The sequence below is a fragment of the Falco biarmicus genome, chromosome 4 (assembly GCF_023638135.1).
Source record: "Falco biarmicus isolate bFalBia1 chromosome 4, bFalBia1.pri, whole genome shotgun sequence".
Lineage (NCBI taxonomy): Eukaryota > Metazoa > Chordata > Aves > Falconiformes > Falconidae > Falco > Falco biarmicus.
Window position 1 is genome coordinate 97328771 of NC_079291.1, and position 16273 is coordinate 97345043.

Here is a 16273-nt window from a genome sequence, read left to right on the forward strand (position 1 = left end):
GACTTTTCCAGCAAAAGGGAAACTGTGACTCGTTTGGGCGGGGTTTTTTTTTTCCACAAATGATCACATGGTTTTCTTTTTAAAATAGGTTTGGGGTTTTTTTTTTCCTTTTTCACAGAAGCAGGTTTTTATTGCAGGACTCTGAAGTGTTTGTGTTGGGATTTGTTGCAGAAGACATTCTTGGGCCTCCCCTCTTTTCCCTCCCCGCCAGATGCCAATTGCCATCAGTCCTTTGTAGCGATCGCTCTCTGCCCCCAGCCCTGGGGGCAGCATCTGATGGGGTGGCAGCGTGGCAGGCTGTTGGCAGCAGAGGCACAGCCAAAGAAACCACATCGGATCAAGGACAGCTCCAGCACCCTCCTTGAAAACCACAGACGAGCGCTGCTGGTTTTGAGAGGCCACTCCGCAGCCCCCTTGCTCAGTGTCAGCTCATTCCCCACCTGTACTCTGGGGAGAAGGTTTGAGCAGGCCTTGCGAGCAGACCTGAGTCTTGATGGTTTTGGTTCCTGTGCAGTTTTGCAGTAGTTTGATGCTTCCCGATGCGGCACTCCCAGGCGTCCGGCCATGCTCTCGGTTGGACACCAGCACCACACGTGGGAGGAAGAGGCAGAGAGCATTGCCATGCATGCTCAGCCCTCAGGGCTCCCTCACCTCGCTTTTGGCTTCTCCAGAGCAACATCTCTGCAAACGCCCAGGGCCACCATCACTTGCCTCAAGCTTCCCAAGCACCCCAGGGCAGGTGTTGCTGCAGCGGTGCCAGGCAGATTCCTCCGTGTGCGTGGGGCTGGGGACAGTTTGCAGATGAAGGAGCCCAGTGTAGTCACCTTGTCCCCGTGCCGTGACCACAGGACGCTCTAACCTGCTGGTGTTGCTGCTCCGGGCATGGCGTTTGCCCAGCCTGCCCTGGATGCACCAAAGCCTTCATGGCACAGCCCACCTCATCCACATCTTCACCCCCATGCCAGGGTGGGCCCAATACTAAGATTAGTTTGGGGATTATTCAGTTATTTTGGTTATTTTACATCTCGGATGTGTTCTGGGCACATAACACCCAGTGCCACGTCCAACCCACCTATGTCTTCATACTGGCTTCTTGTCAACTCACAGGATAATAGCAGGGCAATGTCAGTCTGCTTCTCATTATGGGGGAATGAAGGAGTGGAAATAGTCCCAAAGACACCCCACCAATATCACTGGCAGCTGAGAAGTCAGGCTGAAATAGGAAGAATTGAAGGGGTCCGTGTCAGTAGCCTGGTTTGGGGGCACTGCTCCATCTCCGTGGCCAAGCGACACAGCAGCTGGAGCTGTGCTCTGCACATCGGTGCAGCTCTTCATCAGCGAATCAAAACCAAACCCTGAGAAAGTCCATTCTGCTTATTCATATCTGCTAAAATCTGCAAAAAATACCCCTCCCTGACTGGCAATTCCTCTTCAAACTGATCCATCTATTCCCAGTCTTTTCCGTTTCATCTCCAGTCTTGTGCCTATGCTAGAGGTTTCTTTTTTCTTGCAGAGTGCTGGAAAGCTGTTTCTTAGATCCTTTAAGTCACTGAGTGATTTCCTATCACTTCAAAATGACAGCACATGGGCCTAACAACAGCACTTCTCATATTGCATGTTCCCAGCCAGAAGTGATTACTAAACACGCATGCATGCGTTTGCAGCATTCACATCTGAGCCATGTATGATGTGAATGTCACGACAGAGAGCCCATACAGTGAACTTTAAGGACTCACGTGCATGAGAATGAGTTACTTCGATGATATTTTTTTGGTTTTCAAGTTTAGATATATTTTTTTCCTGCCTCTGTGAAAATATAGGCTTGCCGTAGATTATTATTTTTTTTTATCTTGGCATGTTGATGATAGAGCTTTGTAATTGGTTTCCTGATCAGTAGCATTATGAGGGTGGTAGTGTGTTTCTATGGATGTGTATAGCTAACCATGTAAAACGAACAGTGCTGTAATAACTTTTACTGGTGATGTTTGACATATCTCTAAAGGAGAGTGTGAGTGATTTAGGACAGATTTTCATGTCTTAGGCTTCTAGTTTTTCAAGACAAATGGAAGTAGTGAATCTGAATGAAATTTAAACTGTTGAAAAACACAGCAGAAAGCACACAAGCACAGTGAAGAAACTCCCAAATTTCTATACTTTAGAACAAGAATTAGTTGAATTTTTTTCTGATAATCCGCATAATTACAGATGAATGAAGTCATTTATTGTAAATTGAACAGACAAAACCTTCTCTGCCGCATTACACCTGCATGCCTTTATGGTGGAGCTCTGAATAGATCCTCTAAAAGAAACTTTTGATTAAAATAGCGGTGCCTAATTCCTGTGATTAGCACTATCTGTGCAGGCTAGCACTTGAAAGCACTGTTCTCTTTACAATAAAGGTAGTTTCCATGGGATGCACTTTTTTTTTCTTTTTCTTTTTTTTTTTTTTTTTTGAGATTTGTGGCCTAACATCTTTCCTTGTACTTTATTAGAACTAATATACTTCTTTGTTATCTTTCTCTACCAACTCTGAAGGCCTTTGCTTGGTGGTCAGACTTAATGGTCGAGCATGCGGAGACCTTCCTGTCACTGTTTGCAGTGGATATGGATGCTGCGTTAGAGGTGCAACCCCCAGACACCTGGGACAGCTTTCCGCTCTTTCAGCTTCTAAACGATTCCCTCCGTAGTGACTGTATGTATTGTATTTTGATTGTTTCTTTTTCAGTGGGCAACTCAGGTTACTGTATATTTTCAGCCTCTCCGTACTGCACAGTAAACTGGGATGGGTAGAGATTTACAGGACATACTCTTTTAGCATCAGCTTGAATTTGTTCCATTTCTGCTAGAAAAAAGCACACAGACACCCCTTAAATCAAATGCCTCAGTCAAAGGTGAGAAGTTGAACTTTTATTTTGCTTCATCTTCTCATGTCTTCTGGTAATAGCTGCCTGCAGGGAATTAGGTACTCTATCTCACTGTCATTAAATGTGTGTATTGTTTTATATGTGTGTACTGCATATATTTAACATGGAGTAGGACAGTCCCTGCTTTAGAAGATTTTACTGAAGGGAGGAAAATATTAAAGTAAATGGAAGGGGGAGTAGTTCAGAAGAGTAGTGCTTTGTGAAATAAGGCTCTTCTCCAAAGCACATGGGGCCATGCCTCCAAAACCCCTGAGGATCTGCCAATCCCCCAGGTGGCCCAACTGCTCCCTGGGGAGCTGGTAGCAGAACTGCCATCGCCTTCAGTTAGGTCCTGGACCAGGGCCCCAGTTAGCTTTCTAAAACCACAGGAAAAAGCCAGGGACTCATCTCCAGAGAGCAATTTTCAGTATCATAGTAGCGAGTAACCAAAGAAATGATTCTCCTACCTGCAAAAGCCATAATGTTTGCCATGCTGTATTTCTTACATCCATTTTATTCGCAGGAAGTAATAATGTATTTGTAAGTTTGACATTAATGGAAAAGAAGATTTGTTATCTGTTTATTTGTTTGGAGTAAGAAGCCATTCCTGCTGTCTTTGTCGTTAACACTGGTGCCTGACGCCAGCTCCTGTTATGTTCTCGAAGTTTCTCCCTGTTTGCTGACAAATTCGTTGTGTAATGAAGTGCCGCGCTGTGGTTTGTTACAGAGGTTTTAGTAACAGTAGTGTCTTACTATACTTTTATTTATCTATTCTAGATAATTTGTGCAATGGAAAATTCCACAAACACCTCCAAGACCTGTTTGCTCCACTTGTTGTTAGATATGTCGATCTGATGGAGTCCTCAATTGCACAGTCAATTCACAGGGGCTTTGAGCGGGAGTCATGGGAGCCAGTAAAGTAAGGAAACCTCCTTTGATACAATCGGAATTTGGGTGCAAATGGATGGAGATTCATACAGAGATGAATTAGCAAACATTAGACTGGACATGCAGAAAGTGCTTTGGATTTTCTAGTTTAATGCTAAAAATAGAAGGTCTGATCTCTTCAGGGTTTTCAAGTTAATGAGGGAAACGGTATTGGCTTTTTGAAATGCATTGCTGCCTCAGTTTGAACTGTATGCCTATGGACATGGAAGCATGAAAATGTGAAAACCTTCTTAGCTGGCGTGGCTTTTTGGATCCCGTTCTAAAAGGCGTTTTCCAATGCTGCTTTTGAACTCACATAGCTCCTTTTCAGAACAAAACCCCTTGCTTCACTGTGTTCAGTCCAGCCCTCTAACCTGTGTGAGTCATTGCTGTGCTTACTCTTCCCAAGACTCATTTTTTCCACCCACCCCGCGGAGGGATAGTGCAGCGCTGTGCTTCTCGTGCCAGCCCCGCGGCTGACAGCTGCACGTGTCCCTGTGTCCCGGGGCAGCTCTGCTGGGTCCCAGCTCCTCGCCTGTAGGATTAGGCGTGCAGAAACCACAGTGCGACATGGGTGAGATGATTCAAGCAGAATCAGTTACTAAATCTGGAGAACTAGGAATTTACCAGCGAGAAGTTAGTAGCCTAAAAGAAGCCCAAATTGAACTCAAGAGCTGGTAAATGATGAAAATGTGGCATGTGCTTTGGATTACTGTTGTTACTTCACAGGTTTTGAGGCATTGCTGAACCCTGTCACGCTTGCTCTAAAAAGCCAAGTCAGATCCCACGAAGGAAGAGAACTGACTTTTCCTTCCAATGAAGGTATTAAAAGAGAAAAATCGACCCTTTGGAAACAACATGAGTCTGGCAGCGCCTTAGGCAGGGGACTGAGACCAAATGACCTCTGGAGAGACTATTTTCCCTGCTTTTTTGTGATTCTCTAGGCAAAGCTAAGTGGCACTGCACTCTCAGAGGTTTGCTGTATAAAAGAACGTGTGGTCTTTCAGGGCTTTTCACACCAAATATGTTCCGTTTACAAGGAAAAGAGATTTTGTTCAGCAGCCAGCCTCCCATATGCAACCTGGAGTCTGAGTACCCAGGTTTTTTCCTTTCTTTCTTGTGTATCCTCAGCATCCGTAAGGATTCTGCCTGCCAAATCTCAGGCTTTTTCTTGACACCTGATCATCCCCTCTGTTTTGAGTGGGGTTAAGTGGCAGGCATTCAGGAGCCTCTCTCACTTTCCATTTGCTGTCTTTGGTCTGCAGGCTAACAGGATTAAAAATCCTAAAAAATCTTGTTTCAAATAAGCAGATGTGACCCAGAAAACATACAAGAAATAGATCTTTCGAGTAGGAGAATGCCATTTTTACAGCCACTCCTTCAAGCAGAATTGCACTGTGAAGTTAGCATTAACTTTAGTTTCAGAGCTCTGCTTTAGTAATGAGTATGTTTGTATTTCTTTGTTATGAAATAGAAGCAGGCAACTCTGTGTACCTGTCCGCCTCAGTCAAGCAGTCAATAAGCAATTTGTTCTGCTTTCTTCTTTTGCCAGAAGCTGACATTATTTTGGCTTTTATTGACTTTAGTGGCTTAACTATAGATGGCTGTAAGTACTTGGCTGTGGTACTTGCCTGCCAAAGTGCTTTGTCCCTGGGTATGCCATTATCTATCATCTTCAAGTTATCTTTGATAGCTACAAAAGACCTTTTCTTAGTTCTTTTGTAATGCTTATTCCCTTCTGGAATTCCAGTTACAGAGTGTTTGAGCCTTGCAGTTTCCAATGAAAGCCCAGGCTGGACTATCTGTCTTACAGACTTGGGAACTTAGAATTCTGATTTCTTCCAGCAGGGAAGTGGGTGCTTTTCACAAGAAGCTTGTGTCCATCTGGTGAAAAGATGCATTCTGGGGTTTTTTTCACTAGTTGGAGTTTTGCTCTTGCGTCTCACACACAAAAGCGCGAGTTGCACATGCTGGCTTAACACAACGTGACCCGGTGAAGGAAGGCACCAGTGAATGTGCAGAGGGTGGCACATACAGCGTAAGGGAAAAGAGGGGTGTCATTCCTAGGATCCTGTGACATTTTTGATGTGCTGTTCAGAACTAAATGTTAAGGCATCTTCATCTTTTGCCTCCTGGGCAGACCACCTGCTCCTCTTTGTCTGATCGACAGCAAACTTGCAGAAAAACTCAGGTCAGAGACTTTGTTTGATTTGCTCTCCTGCATCTACTGCCTTCTCATGCCACATGTCCATACTGCAGCATAGGTGAATTTTTGGCCATTGATTCTCCAAGAGTTTCGACCAGCCAATTCCCACCCAAGTCATGGCCTTCCATTGCTGCCTCACCAGAAGAGCTTTTTGGGGATTGGGAACGCTGCAGTATGTTTCCCTTGGCTCTCCTCTGCTTTGAAGAAAGGCCTTCAGGATGGCCAGAAAAGGTAGATCATCATGGCTGCCTGTTCCACCAAGCATACTGTTGCCCTGCTTTGGATCTCTACAGTGAATTAGGAGAAGGAGATCTCATTATTCCCTGTTAACCAAGAAATTATTCTACAACATAGTCTTTTGAAAGGGTTTCTCTGTGCTCATGCTTGCAATCAAGGCTGAAATATGTAGCCCTCCATAACCTGACCAGATGGCAGTTTGCAAGCATGTATTTCTTCTATTTTCATTGCTGAATACTCTGCACCTTATGCTACGAGGAGTTAGGTATAGAAATCACAAACAGTGAGAGAGATACTGTTAAGTATTGAAAACATGGGGGGAAAAAGCATCGATGTAATGTGCTCATGAGGGCTATGTAATCTGCCTCTGCAGAGCTGCTGAATTTGCAGGGGGTCCGTGCCCTATAGCTAGAGCAGCTGGTGTGCTTGTATGAATCCACGCAGAGAAATGCGGAACGCTTGTCCTTCGCACAGTCATCCAAATACGGAGGATACAGAGTAGGTCTGTTCTCTGGTGAGTTGAGAGGTCTTGGATAAGTAGGGTTTGCAATGGGGTTTTTTTCGTGCTAGCTTCTCGGAGAACACTGATTTATCTTGCAGCCAGCAGATACGTACGTGTGTGTGTGTGTGTCTCTGTGTGTGTGTCTGTGTTGAAAGATCTTCCTGAGCAAATGTTAAAGCCAGTGCAGTGACAACCAGTTTCAATTGCTTGACTAGGACATTACTCATTGACCTATGGTTGTCTCTACTGCGCTTAGTCCTGGCTTTAGCATCTATTAACTGCTCACTAACCCTCTGCAAACTATTTATAAGTGTATCATTAATATAAATATAAGAACTCAGTATGATTATACTAGTCATTTTATAAGGTTGTGCTACTACGAAATGCTAGCGAAAAATGTTTCCCCTTAAAAGAAGCACCGTTGTAGTGAAAATGAGTATTTTTGTTACTATTCTGGGTGTCAGTCACAGGAAGAGCACAGATCTGACTGCCTACTTCACGATCAAGCTCTTTGCTTCACATCAAGGCTTTTGTGAAAAGATTTGCTCTTGAGCATTTGCTCAGCCTCGGCAGTAAGGTAGTAAGTGTTTGTAGTGATGGAAGAGACAGGCGTTTGCATCTTCCATCACTAAATCATGTCAGGCATCCTGTAGGAACTGCACAGTTAAGTGTGGACAATGGTCTCGTTTAGCTCTGTTCTGAAGCCAGGAGACAACTCAGTGGAAAGATGTGATTTTTCTGCCCTCCTGTCAGTACTAGGGCAGCTCTACAGGAGCAGCCCCGGTGCACCCGGGCTTGTTTTCTGTGATCAGTGCTCCAGTGCAGTGTGAGCACTGGGATGTTGTCCAGGGCTATGTTGCCAGTCTGTTTGCACTGAGAATTTCCCCACAGACAGTACAGGTGAAAGCCATTTACGCAGCTAACAAACACAAACAGGGGTGAATCAGAAGGAGCCGAGAAAACAAGCAGTGCAGCTCCAGAGTGTGCGTCTTTTATCAAACATATCCGGATCCAGTCCTGAAGCTGAGTTGTCTTAAATCAGACAGCCCTCATCTTGTTGATGCAAATGCCCACATTCCCTGCCTGATGGCTGAGGTTATATTTAGCCATCTATATTAAATAGGCATGGCTGGCTTCTAGAAACAGTTTCTCATCTTGGACCTGTAGTTTTATGGTCTGAGCAACTGCAGGCTGGAACATTTGTTGGTAATATTAATAATTTTTTACAGGTCTCACTGCAACTGTTAGTCAGATAATTAGATTGGTTGAACCTGCAAAACTGTGCATGTCAATTCAGGAGAATATTTTTTAAATTAGTTACTGTATGTTAATATACTCCATTATTTTGCTGTTTTGTTTTCTTTTAAGAGTACTAACTTATTCTTGCAACATATCCTTGCATCAGCAAAATAATGTGTTGTATAAAAGAAATATGTTTCCGTGTGAATATAGTATACTGTTTACTCTAGAAGTCATATTTTATTAATACAGTGTTTTTATTAATATAACACTGTCACTTCTTGAATTTTAATATTAAAACCAAAGGTCCTCTGATTTATGTATTTACCATCTGGCTAAGTTATTTAAGTTGCTTTTCCTTATACATTTATATGTTGTCCACCTCTTGCTATTTCTTTATTTATTCCATATCAGTATCTAACCACATGCACTGCCATTTCTGAAGATTTAACACTCTCTCAATCACCATGGAGTCTGTGTCTCATTCAATAATCATATCAACTCAATAGCAGATACATTATGAATGGAAACAATGGGCAGCTTTGTTATGTTAGTAAATTCTCGTATTGAAGTGTCTGCTTACTGCCTAACAAAGAGAACAAGCAGATAGCATGAAGTCAAATCTACTAAGAATCATAGAAACAAAAGAAAACAAGAGCATCTTTTTTTTTTTTTTTCTTTCACCAGAAAGACTTTGGATTGTGGTTTTTCTCCCTGACAAGGGATTTTATTCACAAAGGGAGAATAAGGATAACATCTATTCCCTAAGACTTGCTGCCAATGACAAGCCGAGCTGTTGCAGAGATGTAGTTCAAGTCTTCTGTTGCGTTAGGAAACATTTATTTGGTATAGCCAGCTCAATTCCATGACTTTGGCTTTTGATATGTAAAACTTGCAGTAAGAAATGGAGTTCAAAATATGACTCAAGGAGGTTGCTAACATTTTAAAATGCCTTGAAAGACATAGTGTCCAAGAGTCCAGATAATGCTGCCTGTGTGGTAGCTGATTTAGTACAGGGGAACAGGAGGGACCCCCTAAGATGGCATGTCCTAGTGTGGTCCCTGAGAGCAAGGAAGTTCAATGCTGAAGCTGTGCCCATGAACATCAATGGAAAAGATTTCAGTAGCTTCAGCAGTGCAGGATGGAGCTGAAATCTTGATGTCCTAATTCCATTTTCACTGAGCCCAAATAGTGATTCAGGGGAAACCGTGTCAAAGCATCCAGGTTTGTTCTTCAAATGAGACTGTAAAACCGTCTATGGATTGTGTACCATGCAGCATACCTGGATTAAGAAAGAAATTTTTGATATACCTCTGAAAGATACACCTCTGAAACTTTTCTGTGAGCAGGGAAAATGGGAGTTGGGTAACTGAGTGCTATCTTATGCTGATTCCCAAACCCTGTGACATTTTAATCTTGCATGTAAAATGTAACTGTGATTAAAACAGAATTAGCCCAATTATAACATCTAGAGACCTAGCCCAGTAAAATAGGTCAAGGTGCTTTGCAAACTTCGGGCATGCAGTGCCGTTACACCACACGCTGCTTCAGGAGAGTGTGTTGCATTAAATTAATCCACTGGCCCACTTTTAGAAGCTCTCTATTTGCATAACAGTGGCATGTCTGACAATATAATATATATTTAATATAAAGTCATGATACCCAATGCTTCATAAATTAACCTTTGAATGTCTTAATTGCCCCATGCCCTATTTCCAGCCAAGACACATTCACGTACCAGTCCTGGATTTGTTCAGTGCAGTTTGTCCACAGTGCACATGGGTAGAGCTGGGCAGCCTGCAGGACCCGTTTTCTTCGCACCCAGGAATGTAAGGGAGGATCAAGGCAGGAGTCTTCACTGAGGAAGAACCTGGTGGTTCACCATTTCATTGCTCTGGATTTAGCCCATTTTTGCTATTTGTAGAGTAGAAGATAAACAGAGAGGTTTTGGAGTGAAATCCCGACTCTATCGAATTTGGTGGCAAGAAAAACTCCTACAGACTTCTGCAGGGCTGGCATTTCAAACTCTCTGCTTATTCTTTTGAATCCAAATTCCCTAGCAGATCTCTCAGTTTAGTTCTTTCATCCAACCTGAGTGTGTAAGGAACTGAGACTCACTCCCTTACGAGAGAGATTTTTCCTAGGAAAGGCTGCTCTCTGCACTTTGAAACCGTATCAGGACTTGAAAGTGGAGTTATTTTCCGTGGCTGTTTGAGTACTCTGTTAATTTGCTACTTCGTGATTCTTCTTCTTTTCATTCTAGTTGTTTGGGTTTTTTTAAGTAACTTGCAGACTGCAAACCCAGTACACTTAGCTTCCATACTCATGCTTCTTTCTGAAATGTTTTGCTTCAGTTTTTTAACTGTCGTCGTGCTGTGAACTTTGCAGATTTGTTTATGAGTGTCACGTGCTTCTGCTACATCTGCATTGTCACTGTTATGGTATTTTTTCTTTCTGTCTGTTTCTTCCACAGGAGTTTAACAAGTAATCTGCCCAATGTGAATCTACCAAATGTGAATCTCCCTAAAGTACCAAATCTACCAGTTAACATCCCACTAGGCATCCCACAAATGCCTAGCTTTTCTGCACCGTCATGGATGGCTGCTATTTATGATTCTGAGTGTGTATTCAGTTCAAATTAGATCTCATTTAAATTTAAAGTAATCTTGGCATGGATATGTATTGTTTGTTTCTGTGCATTATATAAAACTTTAAAGAGTGATACAGTTAATTAGACGTTTTCTGAATGAGACACTAGTGAATTTTTGGCATGTGTATTTTGAGGGCTTTTTGTATAAATCTTGAAAATTTGTCTTACTCCCACTGAGAATTTGAGCAAGTATCTTGCTTTACAAAATAGCTGTCAACAATGGGACATGGTCTGAACAACATACAAACCACAGAACTCACAATGTGACATGACATGTCTCAGCAAAGAGTTTTGTCCAAAAGAGAGGATGAACCAGTTTCAATGCCAGTCAACCAATTTCTGTGGACCAGATGTAGATCTAAAAATGCATTTTATTTAATGCAAGCTCCGCAGTTCCCAGATAATAATTTTTGTCTTGATTTTAATGAAATGGTTTAACAAAGAGGAACACCCTGCAACAGTTTTTATCCATGTTGGAGGCCCCAGAGAGTAATGAAAGCTCCATAGCCATCATTACAGCCTGAATAATGTCATGACCAACTAAAGCAAGGTATTTTCAACATGAGCTTTAGATTATGGCCTGGAAAATCATACATGATGTCAAAGCAGTTGATCTCTAGGAGCCTTGGGCTCTGTGCTCCCAGCTCCCCATTGGAGCATCCCAGGATGCACAGGTGGAGCTCAGGGGGGACATACCACAAACCCTGAGCACGGATTTTATATATATATATATATATATATATATATATATGTGTATATAAAAAAAAGTGTCAGATTTGCCTTTAAAGTCTCAGCCACCAAGCAGTGTGGAGGGTGGTATACAGCGGACTTAACCCAAATCCTCATCATTTGAGGTAGCTCATCACCCAAGATGTCCTAGCACAGGAGTTGAGATCTTGCCAGTTCTCCTTCTAAATTCCTAGAGGGTTATTTAGGGCTGGCATGGGGTGGTCTCAGCCAGCACTGCACGGATACATTGTTTTTTCCCTACCTTCTCACTTAAATTGAAGAACCCCTCAAAACTACCCCCTTTGCTGTTACTGAAACAGTAGATTACATCTACACCTGGAGTCCACCAAAATGCCTCTGCCACTAGCCTGGTGTGGGCTGTATTGCAGGGCAGTGGTAACGAACCAAAGGAAAGCAAACATTGGTGTTTGATATTTTTTAACAGATTTTTAAAACTTTTTAAATATTAGCACGTTCGTTGATGTTTCAAAGCTCTACAACTCATATTCATGCTAAGATGGCTATATTAAAGGCTAGCTTAGGCAGTTGTCTGTAAAGAGTACTTGAAAGTTTTAATCTTTCTCTGTGCATGCTTTGTGGTATTGGCCTTGAAAAGATAAGAATCATGTCATGACAGAAAATTGGATAATCCCTCTGAAAATGCTTGACCATTGATGGTATGTTGCAAGCTGCCTGCGTGATTAGAGCAATTGCAGTGCTCACAAGCAAAAATACTAACAGCTCATTTTGGAAATAATGTAGTGTATTGATTATTTGCATGGAGCCCCAATCAAAAGTGAGAAAAAGACCAAGAATAATACTTTTAAAATTTTGAAACCAAATGGATGTCTTAATGTTGCTGTAGTAAATACCAATTATTGTATTTGTATGTATTTAATAATTTAAACCACAAATTCATGCCGTTCCAAAACTGGGGTTTGACTGTTAAAAGCTATTTATACCCAAGCACAGGTTTGAACCAGGCGCAACTAAAAACTGGCGGTGAACGAACACTTGAGACTGTTGTGCAGGCTGGTACCCTGGTTAAAGGAAATGCCTGATTCTTTATCTTTTCATCTCCCTGGTTTCCTTTTACTCACCCTTCCCCTCCATCAAGGACATGTTTCCTGTTGCTTAGTGTCAGATACGTTTCTCCTACAACCGAGACAATTCATTCCTGATCTCGTGAACTCTGTTAGCACAGGACCCCGCAGGACCCCTCTAGCATGTTGGGACAATGGTTCTCACCTTGCAGTAGCCGTGTCTGCATTAGCTCCGATCTCCTCTAGCATTAACTCAATGCAGCTGGCATCTGTCACAATAGAAACACCCTCCCTCATCTGTTTCTATAGATGATGTCAGCAAAAGTGGTAATGCATGGTGTGTTAAATATCTTATAAATTACCGTGTTAGCATTAGTGGTATGCGAGGAGGGGGTTGAAGCTCTTGAAGCTCCTTTGGTAATTCTTCTGAAAAAAAAAAAAAGTTGAGGGAGAAGCAGAGAGGGAGAGAAAAGGGTTATGGATGCATAAATTTCTCTGCACGAACAGAGCGCAATCCAGTTCTGTATTTTTATTCTGTAAGTGGAGGTTTGAGATATAATTATACTGTGAAAAGAGCCGGTGTAGCTACACACTGCAGGACCAAAGAGTTCCATCTGGGCAGGGGTGTGGATATGAGAATATACGCCTGGGAGAGAAATTCAGAGTTTTATGGCAGACCAAAGATGTTGCAAAAAAAAAATCTTAAAAAATGGAAAATTGTTGTCCTATTAGATGCCTTTGCAAGAGGCAGATCTGTGAAAAGGTGCAGCGGTCAATCCTGCCAGAACTCCTGGATATGAGATGTCTAGTGCCCTTAGCTCAATTGACTTACCCTGATTTTTTTTCAGCTGATTAAGAGATAAAGCGTGTCCTCGCTCACCACTTGTTAGCACTGTCCCTTGCCTGGAAACGGGGGCCTCACTGGGGAGAACAAGGCAAACTCAAGATATATTTCAGAGGGGGGTGAATTGCATGAAACCCTAAATCTTAATAACTGCATACAATCTGGTATGGCAGTTATTATTGATTGAGGATTTTCTACCACAGTTTCTAGCCTTAATTCTTAATAATCACATATGTTAATGTGGTTATTAACTAAGGCTGATTTTTACCATACACACATTCTTCCCGTTAATATGTGTAACTCATAATGTTGTCTTACTCATCTGGTCTGGAAAGTTTTGTGGGTGATGACAGCAAGATAGATTAGGCAACTGTATGGTAAAACTCAAAATCCTGATGGTGGAGATTGCCAGCGTTGTCCTGTGTATGAAACTACTGTCTGCTCTACACTTGTTGCAGGAATGGTCTCCACATCAGGTTACAAAGAGCCTGATGCCACTTATGACTTTTGTTCTCATTTTGCCCTGCCAGCAATGGATCAGGCACCTCGGAAGATCTGTTCTGGAAACTTGATGCCCTACAGACCTTCATTCGGGATTTGCACTGGCCTGAGGAGGAGTTTGGAAAACACCTGGAGCAACGCTTGAAGCTTATGGCAAGTGACATGATCGAGTCCTGCGTGAAAAGGTAGGTGCCCGTGAGCAAACCAGTTGTGTTTCTCATAGGAGCTCACAGGATGCAATGCTTTTTCTGTCTTTTGATCAATGAAGCTTCGCTTCAACCACCATTTATTAGTGACCCCAGCTCACCTCTGCCCAGCACAGGTGTGGTGGAAAGCCACCCTATTGCTGTGAGCTGTGGACTCTCCCAGGCAAGCACTTCTTTGTTGAGATTCTGGAGAGTGCATGTTCACAGTAAGGCAATAAATCACCCACTCTTTCAGGCTTTATATGTAGATACTTATTTTTGGTGCCTCGTGTGAGGTCAGGTCTTTGTAAATGCAGTTTGATGTCGATGAGGTTGAGTGCTGAAGGCATAGCCCTAAGAAAGATCCCAGCACCCACCTATAAAACACAGATACATGAAAAAAACAAGCCAAAAAGTGATCCAAAAAAGGGGATAGCATATAGCTTGGCATGCAGGTTTCACATCTGCCGCCGACTGAGAAAAGCTGTTGTATCATCAGCCACATTACAGGATATTCACCTGCAGGTCTTCCAAAACAGAGAGATTTCTTTCAAAAACTTTTAAACATACAGGCAGCTGTCATTCTGAAAGTAAAACATTGAGGCTATAAATTTCCAATCTTTCCACAGTAATTTATGTCCATCTGGCATTAGAGGTGATGAGGCAGGAGGAAGAAATGAAGTTTGCATTCTACTGTGCAGAAATTAATAGACAAAGAGACAAATCAAAGGAAAAATGGGTGCTGAATACAGCTGGTACATGCTAATATTAGCTGCAATGTGTGATGTGGCTGTTCTGTACCACAATTGCCTGGCCACTCTGGAAGTGTGAGCGTGGCATTTATTGTTCATATGTTCCTCACAGTCTGGATGGTCTGGATGTGCAGTGTCACCGTAGGAGAAGGCACGTTTGGTCCCCAAGATGTAGGCAGGAGACTCGCCCGCTGGAAGGCAGACAGCTCAAGGCTAGCTGTCTTACGATTCTGGAATAAACCCCAGTACATTTTAAGTGCAATGAGGTGGTCATGACGTCTTTGGCCTCAAGCAAGTCACCCTTTATTGCAGCAGCTCATCTTTGGTCCTTTGGCTGGCACAAACGTTGAGCTTCAGTTGTCCTCCCGTTGTCAGACTGTCCTTTAGGAGCAAACCCAGTGCTGGAGCTCTGCTCTCTGCTCTGCCCCTGCACCACCAGCAAAACATCTAATTTCTTTCTTTTTTTTTTTTCTTTTTTTTTTTTTATTGAAACCAAGGCACCTTTGCTGCACCTGCAGTGCAGTTATAGCTGTGATGTCCTACAGAAATCAGACCAGGTTAGCACAGCTGAGATAACTGGGAAAAATGAGCCAGTTTCCAGGTACAACTGAAGAAAGGCTTGTGTGCCTGAAAGCTGGGTTTGTTTTTTTCCCCAACTGCTTCAACCTTTCTACAAATATGTTGCCCCTCTGTAAAAACCTGGCCCAGCTTGTAATGGTATGCCTATATATAATGGTTCTGAGCATAAGTAAGTAGGAACATGCTCATCTCTGCAAGGAGATGGAAAATCCCAGTCATTTTGGGTCCTTTCAGTAATTATCAAGATTCTAGTCCCCGAGTCCAGGCTAAATCTGGCACTGGTAATTAAATCAGTTCAAATGCCACTGCTGATGTAAACCAATATGCTGCCTTCCCTATTTATATCACCTGCAAACAGGGCCTGGCTAAGGTTTCTTTAGCAATTTCGGTTTGACACAACATTTTTCTTCGCGTCTGTCTCTGAACTGTTGAATACCATGGAGGAGCCACCCCGCCTTCCGCACTTGGTTGTATTTTGGTGCTGTCAGGAAAGCAGCCCTCCAAGGAAGGCCTGTTTTGCTAATAAATCCGGGCAGGAGGACCTGTGTACCTGCTCAGATCTTATCCCAAGAAGGGGAGTTTCACGTTTGTAAATGAGTTTTCATTTACACAACCCTTGGGGGATCATTCACAATCAGAGTTATTCCTGAGCTGCAGCTGATATTATTTGTTATTTCTAAATTGAAGCTCCTATGTTAATTTGTTGGCAGATTCTGTCTGATGTGATAATTGTTCTCTGTTAGGTTAGACTAGTGAAGTACCTCCGGAATCTGCAGAGGGGCTCCAAAGAAAGGCAAGGCAGTACCCACCATACTGCAGAGCATCCCCCTTGTTAGAGTCACTGATGCCTTGGTATTTTAAGATACAACACGGGATCTCATTCTGCAGTCTTTGTCCCAGCAAAGCTCTTGGTGTAACAGGGTTTGTAACTGCCAGGGATGTCACATTTGAGCTCCATGAAGCCTCAGGAGAGTGG

At 42.7% G+C, this 16273-nt stretch overlaps 1 protein-coding gene across 16 annotated transcripts in view; it reads left to right on the forward strand.

Moving 5' to 3' along the window:
* CADPS (calcium dependent secretion activator) overlaps positions 1-16273 on the forward strand; it is a 220843-nt gene that overhangs the window by 166513 nt on the left and 38057 nt on the right. For 10 of the 16 annotated variants that reach the window (XM_056335285.1, XM_056335286.1, XM_056335287.1 and 7 more), the window contains 4 exons: positions 2536-2692; positions 3681-3822; positions 10488-10634; positions 13811-13966. In XM_056335285.1, the coding sequence (XP_056191260.1) occupies positions 2536-2692; positions 3681-3822; positions 10488-10634; positions 13811-13966 (602 nt within the window). The remainder of the gene's footprint in view (positions 1-2535; positions 2693-3680; positions 3823-10487; positions 10635-13810; positions 13967-16273) is intronic. The other 6 variants (XM_056335290.1, XM_056335291.1, XM_056335294.1 and 3 more) reach the window with 1 other exon arrangement.